This window comes from Amblyraja radiata, unplaced genomic scaffold, assembly GCF_010909765.2.
Source record: "Amblyraja radiata isolate CabotCenter1 unplaced genomic scaffold, sAmbRad1.1.pri S43, whole genome shotgun sequence".
NCBI lineage: Eukaryota > Metazoa > Chordata > Chondrichthyes > Rajiformes > Rajidae > Amblyraja > Amblyraja radiata.
Genome location: NW_022630150.1, coordinates 5144913 through 5157294, shown reverse-complemented (window position 1 = coordinate 5157294; position 12382 = coordinate 5144913). Strand labels below are relative to the sequence as shown.

At 48.5% G+C, this 12382-nt stretch overlaps 1 protein-coding gene across 1 annotated transcript in view; it reads right to left on the bottom strand.

The window, feature by feature from the left end:
• The window catches only part of LOC116969433 (discs large homolog 1-like protein), a 28988-nt gene extending 22771 nt beyond the window's left edge, over window positions 1–6217 (bottom strand). The window contains exon 1 of the mRNA XM_033016319.1: window positions 5846–6217. Within this exon, the coding sequence (XP_032872210.1) occupies window positions 5846–5962 (117 nt within the window). The 5' untranslated portion in view covers window positions 5963–6217. The remainder of the gene's footprint in view (window positions 1–5845) is intronic.
• Between the last annotated feature and the right edge of the window lie 6165 nt (window positions 6218–12382).

Below are 12382 nucleotides of genomic sequence, written 5' to 3'. Positions count from 1 at the left end.
ACTTTAACATCCGGTGAATCACAGTGAACGCACTTACAAGGAAATCAAAATTCAACATTCAACAGGTCAGACAACATAGATACAGTGTGGAAACAGGCCCTTCGGCCCAACTTGCCCACACTGGCCAACACACTAGTCCCACCTGCCCGTGTTTGGTCCAAATCCCTCCAAACCTGTCCGATCCATGTACCTGTCTAACTGTTTCTGAAACATTGGGGTAGTCCCAGCCTCAACTACCTCCTCTGGCAGCTCGTTCCATACCTCTGTGGTGAAAAAGTTACCCCTCAGATTCCTATTAAATCTTTCCCCCTTCACTTTGAACCTGTGTCCTCTGGTCCTCGATTCACCAACTCTGGGCAATCTTTTAAAGCCGAGATTGGCAGGTTTTTGAAGAGTGTCGAAGGTTACGCGGGGAAGGCAGGAGAATGGCGTTGAGAAGGAAAAATCGATCAGCGATGATTGACTGAGACAGCAGACTCGATGGGCCGAGTGGCCTAATTCTGCTCCTTAAACCATTTCATTGTGACTGAGCTTTTGGTCAACTGCCCTGATATCTCTTGATTCATCTTGGCATCTACTTTGATTTGATTATGGCTCCCTGGGGCACTTTGTGATGTTTAGCTACATTAAATGTGCTGTATAAATGGAAATTGTGGTTATGAGTAATGGCCTTGCAATTGGGAATGCTGAGGCAGAGATTAAACTGCCAGCGAGGTTGCATCGGGAATTTGGGGAAAGGGAATTGGAATTTGGAAGGAACAAAGAGGGACCCGGCGTTGGGAGGAAGGGGGGAGGCTCCACGATCAAAGAGGGACCATTGGGGATAATAATCAATACTTTGTAACCACTGTGAGGGAGGGAGGGAGGGAGTGGGAGGGGGAGTTAGAACAAAGGTGGACCTGGCACAGATGGACCTTGTAACTTTATAAGTGCCCTTTACGTGGCCACTATTTGCATACCCAAGGTGTACAAACAATGTATCTCACTGTGACTAACAATAAAGTATTCAATTCAATGTTGTCGCTGCCCTAGGTAGACAAAAGTGCTGGAGAAACTCAGCGGGTGCAGCAGCATCTATGGAGCGAAGGAAATAGGCAACATTTCGGGCCGAAAACCCTTCTTCAAACCCTTGTCGCTGCCCTATGCGTGGTGGCTCTTTGCATACCTTGAGTATGGTGTGAAAAACAAAGTATCAATCAATCTGAACAGTTTCAGTTCAGTGTAGTTTATTGTCACGTGTACCGAGGTACAGCGAAAAGCTTTTTGTTGCGTGCTAACCAGTCAGCAGAAAGACAACACATGATTACAACCGATCCTTTTACAGTGTACAGATACATGATAAGGGAATAACGTCTAGTGCCAGGTAAAGCCAGCAGAGTCCAATCAAGGATAGTCTGAGGGACATCAAAGAGATTGAAAGTTTTTCAGCACTGCTCTCTGGATGTTTAGGCACGTGTCACGTGTACCGAGGTACATTGAAAAGCTTTTTCTATATAAGCGCTATATCTAACTCTCTCTTGAATACATCTCTTGAATCAAGCACTTGAATACTACATAACACTAACCTCAGCAGCTATGATCTTCCAAAGACTGTGTCTTTGGTTACAATATGAACTTTGTTTTTCCCCTGTATTAAGGTCATCGAGTACAGTATAATGTATTAATTTATTGATTATTATACACTGTCCATGTGTTATTGCATTTACGGCCCATTAAGCTGCAGCAAGTATGAATTTCATTGATGATTTAAAGATATAGCATGAAAACAGACCCATCGTTCCACTGAGTCCATCTTCACCATCAATCAGCCATTCACACCAGCTCCATCACCACGTTCTCATGCATTCCCTGCACACTAGGGGGGCAATTTACAGAGGGCCCATTAACACACAAGCCCGCGCGTCTTCGAGATGTGGGAGGAAACTGGAGCACCCGGAGGAAACCCACACAGTCACATGAAGAACATACAAACTCCACACGGACAGGATCGAACCTGGGTCTCTGGCGCTGTGAGGCAGCTGCTCAACCAGCCAGGCCACTGTGCCCCAACCCCAGGAATTAATTTAGTGAATCTCCTTTGGACTGCCTCCAGTACCAGTACATCCTTTTTAGTCTGAAGAAGGGTCTCGACCCGAAACGTCACCCATTCCTTCTCTCCAGAGATGCTGCCTGACCCGCTGAGTTACCCCAGCATTTTGTGTCTATCTTTAGTATAAAGTATTTCTGATCTCAGGAATCATCAGATAGATACATTAGTAAAAAGCGGAGGGTGAAGTGAACAATATCACTGGTGTCTATTCCAAGGTAGACCCTCATTCTTCATGAGAACCTTTTCCAATCGTGACTCTCTCTGTAAACATAGAAACATAGAAAATAGGTGCAGGAGTAGGCCATTTGGCCCTTCGAGCCTGCACCGCCATTCAATATGATCATGGCTGATCATCCAACTCAGTATCCTGTACCTGCCTTCTCTCCATACCCCCTGATCCCTTTAGACACAAGGGCCACATCTAACTCCCTCTTAAATATAGCTAATGAACTGTGGCCTCAACTACCTTCTGTGGCAGAGAATTCCACACATTCACCACTCTCTGTGTGAAAAATGTTGTTCTCATCTCAGTCCTAAAAGACTTCCCTCTTATCCTTAAACTGTGACCCCTTTGTTCTGGACTTCCCCAACATCGGGAACAATCTTCCTGCATCTAGCCTGTCCAACCCCTTAAGAATTTTGTAAGGTAAGGAAGACCCATTCTGTGTTTTACAAATTTCCATTGGTCAGAGCCCTTGAGCTGGCTCATGTTTCTGAGGTGAAAGCTCTCATGGATCAATTGGTGTTGGCTGTTCCCATTCCTGCTTCAGCGTTTCCAGTCCTCATCTCCAACTGCCTGGGAACTGCCCACCAACAAGGACAAGGCAGCAAGTCTGGAGAGAGCAACAATAGTTACGGCACGGAATCAGACTCCCACCTCTACATGCTCCCTCTTCACACTTTCTTTAGAAGGAAAGCCAGAACCTTACAGTGAATGATTTCCCCCCCATATCCTGGTCCTCTGCTCCTCACCACAAATGCAACTGGGCCAGCCATGTATTTTTTTTTTAAAGAGATACAACGTGGAAACAGGCCCTTTGGTCCACGGAGCCCATGCCATGCCGACCAACGATCACCCATACACCAGTTCTATCCTGTAACAATGTATAAATGCCAATTCATCCACATACCTGCACGTCTTTGGATTGGGGGAGGAAAAACCGGAGCACCCGGGGAAAACAGACGCCGTCACAGGGAGAACATACAAACTACGTACAGACAGCACCCGTGCTCAGGATCGAACCCTTGTCTCTACCGCTGTGCCACTGTGCCGCCCAACACATTGGCAGAAGGAGCATTCAGAAGAATGGGTTAGTGCAGTCTCTCAACTCTCAAGAGTTATTGAATCATAGTTATTCAATCAAGCCCAGTGCCATCTAGCACAAAACAGCCACGTTATAGGTTCTCTATCCACCCTCCTGAACATTCCTGTCCACCACCACCACCACCACCAGCATGATCAGGCTGTAGTGTGCAACACCTGTATAAACTCCACTTACTCACCTGGGCCACTCTGACAGCACTGCCCAAACATAGAAAACATAGAAAATAGGTGCAGGAGGAGGCCATTCGCCCTTCGAGCCAGCACCGCCATTCAATATGATCATCCACAATCAGTACTCTGTTCCTGCTTTCTCCCCATACCCCTTGATTCCGTTAGCCCGAAGAGCTAAATCTAACTCTCTCTTGAAAACGTCCAGTGAATTAGCCTCCACTGCCTTCTGTGGCAGAGAATTCCACAGATTCACAACTTTCTGGGTGAAAATGATTTACCTCATCTCAGTCCTAAATGGCCTAACCCCTTATTCTTAAACTGTGTGTGACCCCTGGTTCCGGACTCCCCCAACATCGGGGAACATTTTCCCTGTCCAATCCTTTAAGAATGTTATATGTTTCTATAAGAACCCATGACTCTGCCTTAAAGGAAGGCAAGAGAAGCAAGTATAATGGAAACACCTGCACCAGCAGCCTGACTTGGTAAAGCGCCATCAGTCATTTATTGCTACTGTGGGACTAAACCCCAACAACGCTGAAGGAGCACCTTAACCAGAAGGACTGCAGCAGCTCAGGAAGCGACTCATTGAGCGGACAAAGGTGAAGGACGATTAATACTCACACCTATATTCCATGAGAGAATTTTGTTTTAACTCTATGCTATGAGAGTCCCCATATTTCTGGCCTAGAGGAAGCTGTGAAAGTGAGACCTCCCCAAGGAAACCTACAAAATTCTTAAGGGGTTGGACAGGCTAGATGCAGGAAGATTGTTCCTGATGTTGGGGAAGTCCAGGACAAGGGGTCACAGTTTAAGGATAAGGGGGAAGTCTTTTAGGACCGAGATGAGAATAACATTTTTCACACAGAGAGTGGTGAATCTGTGGAATTCTCTGCCACAGAAGATAGTTGAGGCCACAGTTCATTGGCTATATTTAAGAGGGGGTTAGATGTGGCCCTTGTGGCTAAAGGGATCAGGGGGTATGGAGAGAAGGCAGGTACAGGATACTGAGTTGGATGATCAGCCATGATCATATTGAATGGCGGTGCAGGCTCGAATGGCCTACTCCTGCACCTTTTTTCTATGTTTATACAGACTGGATGCAGTTAGACGACTCCAATACTTGTACCCAGCCTGGGTAGGCAACATACTGAATACTGTGTTCAAAAAGGAACTGCAGATGCTGGAATATCGAAGGTACACAAAATTGCTGGAGAAACTCAGCGGGTGCAGCAGCATCTATGGAGCGAAGGAAATAGGCGACGTTTCGGGCCGAAACCCTTCTTCAGACTGTACTGAATACTGAATATTTAAGAGGGGGTTAGAGGGGGTTCATATTGAATACTGTGCCTTATTCAGACTATTAGTGCATCTGGTTTGCAACTGGAATGCCACGGACACTGTGGGACAAAGGGCCTGATCCCGTTCAATGTTCTATCCCACGAAGGAGCAGATGGTGGATGGGGTCACAGGCCAAAGGTGAGCTCCAGGTCACGTGTAGGGTGGACGGGGCCCAAGGAACTCCTGTGCGGATGGGAAGGCCCGGAGACCAGGCTGGGGACATGTAGCATAGCCACCACCCCAGCGCGAGTAGCTGAGGCTTCCGGATGCAGCTGCCCCCCTCCCCCCACCCCCCAGCGCCCTCACTACTTGTCCATGTGCTCACTAACAGCGTATCGCCCATCCCCGACCAACAGAGATATAAACAAGCAGAATGAGGCCATCAAGTCTACTCCGCCATTCAATCATGGCTGATCAATCTTTCCATCTCAACCCCATCTGATCGCCCGTCAACACTAGTTCTATCCTACACACTTACCTACAAACCCACACGCCTTTCGGATGTGGGAGCAAGCTGGAGCACCCAGGAAACCCATGGGGCCACAGGAAGAACATAGAAACATAGAAAATAGGTGCAGGAGTAGAGGCCATTCGGCCCTTCGAGCCTGCACCACCATTCGATATGATCATGGCTGATCATCCAACTCAGTATCCCATCCCTGCCTTCTCTCCATACCCCCTGATCCCTTTAGCCACAAGGTCCACATCTAACTCCCTCTTAAATATAGTCAATGAACTGTGTGGCCTCAACTACCTTCTGTGGCAGAGAATTCCACAGATTCACCGCTCTCTGTGTGAATTCCACAGATTCACCACTCCACACCAATTCCACAGAGACCCACACAGAAGCAGTCCTTTAAAAATACCACGGTGATGAAGTGGTGTGGCCCTACCTAGGGTATGCGAGAGAGGGTAGCACTCACCTTACAGCCGAACATGAGGGACAGAGTCTTGTTGGTACATACCACCTTGCACTGACACAGTACAGGAGAGAAACAGGCCAGCTCTTTAATTGGCGGTGACATTATACGGAGCCCCATCCAAAAATAAAATAAAATAAATGTTGTCCCAGGGCTTGAGGATGCTGATCGGTCAGAAACCAAGGCCGGCAAACAATCCTTAGCAAGTGGCGCTCTTAGATCATTCCTTTTGGCTGCTCAACCAGCTGCATCTCTCTCTCCTTCCCTATTGAAACCAGTCTCCTCTCTCTCTCTCTCTCTCTCTCTCCCGCTTGCTCAGTATTCCATCATTGTGCCCTCTCGCTCCCCGATCGCTTGCACACCATGCCTGCAAGCCCTGGGAATTCCTAGCCAATCAGCTTGCCGAGGATTTACCAAACGGAAGAAGGGATGAGGGGGAAGGTGGAGGATGTGGAGGGGAGGCGGGGGAAGTGGTGGGAGGGGAGAGAACAGTGGAGCAATGGATCCGGAAGCTACCAACCCACAGGGCTAACGCTCTCGCTATCTCCTGCAGCGGAGATTTAAACCGCGGGAGGCAGAGACCGTCGGATGAAGCAGGGCTGGAGGATTTAACTACATCCATGTATAATTCATGGAGGATCTGTCAGTGTAGGGAGAGCAGTTGCCAAATTCCCCCGTCCATCAGCTCTGTGTGTGCTAATCAGACTGGCTCACTATCCCCTGCGCAACCTCTGCATTGCTCCCTCCCCCCCCCCACACACACACATACACACACTCCTGTAGCTCCTCTCCTGATGTACTGAGGCCAGTTACACTTCACCGCTTGCCCCCTACCCTGGCCCAGAGCCGTCGGCATTAGTGACGAGGCTGAGTCTAGGTTGAGCTGGCTGGGGCTCCATTCCATGGAGCGCAGGAGGATGAGGGGTGATCTTATAGAGGTGTATAAAATCATGAGAGGAATAGATCGGGTAGATGCACAGGAAATCGAGGACCAGAGGACATTGGCTCAAGGTGAAGGGGAAAAGATTGAATAGGAATCTGAGGGGTAACATTCTCACACAAAGGGTGGTGGGTGTATGGAACGAGATAGTTGAGGCTGGGAATATCCCAACGTTTCAGAAACAGTTAGACAGGTACATGGATAGGACAGGTTTGGAGGGATATGGACCAAGCGCAGGCAGGTGGGACTAGTGTAGCTGGGACATCGTTGGCCGGTATGGCCAAGTTGGGCCGAAGGGCCTGTTTCCACACTGTATCACTCTATGACTCTATGATCCCATTCCCCCAACCACTTCTGAGCAAGGATGAGGCACCCTTCCATACTAGTTACTTGGCCTGCATGGCTGTTATCCATGTCTAAACCTGACGGCCCCTTGAGAAGGTGCGGATGAGTTGCCTTCCACTGCAGTGCAAGGGATCAAGGGATATGGAATCAAGGGATATGGGGAGAAAGCAAGAACGGGGGACTGATTTTAGATGATCAGCCATGATCACATTGAAAGGCAGTGCTGGCTCGAAGGGCCGAATGGCCTACTCCTGCACTTATTTTCCATATTCTATGTTTCTATAATGAAACAGTTCCTACTATGCCTGCTGTAGCATTATCTATCAGCATCAGTCTCCTACACAGTCTCTTAATTCCCCTAATTTCCAAAAAACAAATTGGCCCAAACTCAGCGACCAAGCCTTTTCCCCTTGGCCATGATGGGAGAAGGTGTAATTTGTACCACCACATGCTCCTTCTGGGCCACCCTGAACAAAACAATGTCTCCTCAACAACTTTAGCAAATGAAAGACTACAGGGGCGCTGAAGAAGGGGACTTTAGGGTAGGTCCGTATGTTCTAGGGGAAGAATTAGGCCATTCGACCCATTGTCTACTCCGCCATTCAATCATGGCTGACCTATCATTCCCTCTCAACCCCTTTTCCCCATAACCCCTGACACCCTTACAAATCAAGAACCTGTCAACTGCCTTAAAAATATCTATTCACTTGGCCTCCACAGCGTTCTACGGCAATTCCACTGATTCACCACCCTCTAACTAAATAAATTCCTCCTCATCTCCTTTCTAAAGGGATGTCCTTTAATTCTGAGGCTGTGGCCTCTGGTCCTAGACTCTCCCACTAGTGGAAGCATCCTCTCCACATCCAGGCCTTTGGGTTCCAGAAGAGGGTGGTCTAGGGAGCATATGGAAGGCACAGGGAGATCTGGAGGGGGTTCGGAAGGAGCTTCAAGGGATGAGGTGTGGCCACCAATGGAGGAGTTGAGAGGGTTGATGACATGAGGTCTAGAAACATAGAAACATAGAAATTAGGTGCAGGAGTAGAGGCCATTCGGCCCTTCGAGCCTGCACCGCCATTCAATATGATCATGGCTGATCATCCAACTCAGTATCCCTGGTCAACACTTAGAGAGAGTTTTCTCGGGCAACTTCTGGTTTAGCGCAGGAGTTGCGCGGAGAGCAGCAGATGCAAGACTCCAGTCCCACTGTTCCAAGTGAAGCCTATAAATAGTCCACGCAAGGCTCTAGGTGCTATTTTTGAGCTCTTGCAGTGGGAGATTTTTTTTAACCCTATGGGCACCGAATTTCCCTCAGCTTCTCCACCACTCCCACCAATGTTGGCTGAGGTTGTGTCATGGGATGGGAGATGGAGGAACTGGAGACCAGATTCCCCAAGCCTCAGGGATTTACCCACAACATGTACCAAGCCTAAGCCCCACAACATGTACCAGCAAAGAGACTTTAGGCTTTAGAGATACAGCGCAGAAATAGGCCCATCAGGGTCCACGCCGACCAGCAATCATCCCGTACACTAGCATTAGCCTACTCACTACCAAAGCCAATTAACCTACAAATCTGTACTTCTTTGGAATGTGAGAGGAAACAGGATCGCCCGGAAAAAACACACGCGGGTCACAGGGAGAACGTGCAAACTCTGTTCAGACAGTACCCGTAAGTCAGGATCAAACCCGGGTCTCTGGCGCTGTAAGGCAGCAACTCTACCACTGCGCCACTGGACGAAACCCACGTGGTCACGGGGAAAACGTGCAAACTCTGCACAAGTAGCACCCGAGGCCAAGGCCACACCCGGGTTTCTGGCACTGTGAGGCTGTGGGAGTTTGACTCTACATCCAACCTAAGCTGTCTCTCCCCCAAGAGTACGTACTTAAACCAAGAGAAATACCCAGATATAGATACATGTGAATGGTATAATCCTGCAACTTCTGCTTTCCTGTTGCATTCAGCTGTGGGACCTTCTCCTCAACTCGCAGCTCATTAGAAGCCTTGGAGCCTGGGGGGGGGATGTTACAATGAGGCTAATTAATCTAATTCAGGCAGGATCTGCACACTCGCATCTGTTTCACTCTGTGCCACTTTCCAAATGCTGCTGTGCAAAGCCACCATCTTTAAGCAGGGCAGGGCAGTGTGAGAGGGTAAGGCAGGACTGAAGCAACCCTCTCCGTACACAGGCACGTACATCACCAACTCTAGGCTGTTGTTGCTGAGCTACAGCGGTTGAGGATGGCGGGACTAAAACGTTCTCCTGTTGGCGCGCTGCTCATCCCACCCCCGATCCTGGAGGCAGCTCGTCCCTGTGCCCTAGTCCCACCCACCTCCTCCCTTCAGGCCAGATGGAGATGGAAGCCTTTCCTCTGTTGGTCAGGAGAACTTGCAGGGAACCAAAGGGCAGGATGTCAGAACTGTTCCCCCCCTGTTCTTGTGTGACAGGATTGAGGGGCTGAATGGCCTCCTGCTGTTCCTGTGTAGTAGACACGAAGAGCTGAATGGTTGCATTTTGCTTCTGGGTACAAAATCAAGGGGCTGGCGGGGCTTGTATGACCGCATAATACACTGGAGGGGCTGAATGGCCTCAGACTACTTTCTCACGTTTAAAGTCATAGAGTCAGACAGTGTGGAAACAGGCCCTTCGGCCCAACTTACCCATGCAGACCAACATGCCCCAGCTACACTAGTCCCACCTGCCTGCTTTCCCACATCCCTCTAAACCTGTCCTATCCATGTACCTATCCAAATGTCTCTTAAACATTGCGATAGTCCCTGCCTTAACTACCTCCTCCAGCAGCTCATTCCATACACCCATCACCCTTTGTGTAAAAAGGTTACCCCTCAGGTTCCCCCCTCACCTTAAACCTATGTCCTCGGGTGTGGATGCTCCTATTCTGGGCAAAAGACTACACATTTACCCAATTTATTCCCCTCATGATTTTGTGTAGTATAGATGTAGATAAGATCACCCCTCATCCTCATGCTTTCCAAGGAATAAGGTCCTAGCCACCCCAACCTCTCCCTGTAGCTCAGGCACTCCAGTCCTGGCAACATCCTCGTTAATCTTCTCTGCACCCTTTCCAGCCTGGTCTAAAAGGCATTTGGACAGGAGAGCTGTAGCTGCTTAATGCAGGACAATGGGACTAACGCATGGACGAGTTGGGCCAAAGGGCTGTACGTTTCTTCTACCACACCATATGACTGAAGGGGACAGCTCATTCCTGCCTCTGCCCCATCTCTTCCCTTCAGGTTTGGATTCATCTCACTTCACATCCACAAAGACATATCATCAACTGGTCTTTTCGAAGACAAGGAGCGAAGGGAGGCTCTCCTGGGAATGGTGTGCCCAGTGGCTGCAGGACAGGGTAGGACATCTCATTGTGAGCAGGACATCCACACTCAATAATCTTTCCGTGGACGCAATCGATGGCAGCCGTTTCCATCACTGCCTCCCTGCTTGCGGAAGCACTTCACCAACCATTCTCACAGGCTCTGTGGACTCAGCCTGGACCAGCATATTTGGATCGGAAGGGACATAGGCTGAATCTAGCAGGGAATGCCAGCTTGGTCATAAAGGTATCTACAGTATGGAAACAGGCCTACTCGTCCATGCTGACACTAGTCCCATTCACCCACATTTGCTCCACGTCCCTTTAAATCTTTCCTATCCATGTACCTGTCCAAGTGTCTTTTAAATGTTGTTACTGTCCTGCCTCAACTACCTCCAAGCAGTGGACTAGAGCAGGACAACAAGTCCTCATAGTCCCTGGAGCAGACCAACAAGTCCCACCAAACACACACATCAATCAGCCTTTACCAACAAGTCTCTGGCAGACCCAGGAGCCAGGGAAACGTCAGTATTGTGCTCTGCAGCTCCTCTTGGCCCGTTAACTTCACCACACATCCCAATAGAAATTCATCTGACATCCAACACTAAAAGACTGCCCAAAAGACAATAGGTGCAGGAGTAGGCCATTCAGCCCTTCGAGCCAGCACCACCATTCAATATGATCATGGCTGATCATCCAAAATCAGTACCCCGTTCCTGCCTTCTCCCTATATTCCTTGATTCCGTTAGCCCTAAGAGTTATAATAATAATAATAATAACTTTATTTATAAAGCACTTTAAACAACTGCAGTTGCCACAAATGTCTACCTCTATAAGATGAATCTATTATGTCTAACTCTCTTGAAAACATCCAGTGAATTGGCCTCCACTGCCTTCTGTGGCAGAGAATTCCACAGATTCACAACTCTCTGGGTGAAAATGTGTTTCCTCATCTCAGTCCCAAATGGCCGACCCCATATTCTTAAACTGTTCCCGATTCTTCAACATCGGGAACATTTTTCCTGCATCTAGCCTGTCCAATCCCTTAAGAATTTTATATGTTTCTATAAGATACCCTCTCATCCTTCTAAATTCCAGTGAATACAAGCCCAGTTGACCCATTCTTTCATCACATGTCGGTCCCGCCAGCCCGGGAATTAACCTGGGGAGCCTACGCTGCACTCCCTCACCATCTGCATCCAACACCTTCTCTAAAACTGAACTTTCTCTGGCAACTCAGGATGTTCCAAAGCCTCAAGGCAGCAAAGGAGTTCCAAAGTTGAACACAGCAACTAAACTGCACAGTAAGCTCTCACCACCAGTGATAACAGGATGGGGTTTTTGGTGATGCTGCCCGGAGAAAAAGTGGCCCCAGGACACTAGGAAGGACCTCTTGCCCTTCTTACAAGGAATAGCCAAGGGATTTTTATAGCTGGCAAAGACAACAAAGTTACACAAAATTGCTGGGGAAACTCAGCGGGTGCAGCAGCATCTATGGAGCGAAGGAAATAGGCGACGTTTCGGGCCGAAACCCTTCTTCAGACAAAGACAACAAAGTGATGGGTTAAATGATTACTTGGAGAACAAGATATGCAGTACTGCCCCTCCCACAGTGCAGCGCTCCCTCAGTTCTGCCCCTCCACTGTTACCCAAACCATCCTGGCCACACACTCATCTCCCTGCTACCTTCAGGTAGAAGGTACAGGAGCCTGAAGACTGCAACAACCAGGTTCAGGAATAGCTACTTCCCCTCAGCCATCAGGCTATTAAACCTGGCTCGGACAAAACTCTGATTATTAGCAACCACTTTCTGTTATTTGCACTACCAGTTTATTTATTCATGTGTGTATATATTTATATCATGGTATATGGACACATTTATCTGTTTTGTAGTAAATGCCTACTATTTTCTGTGTGCTTAA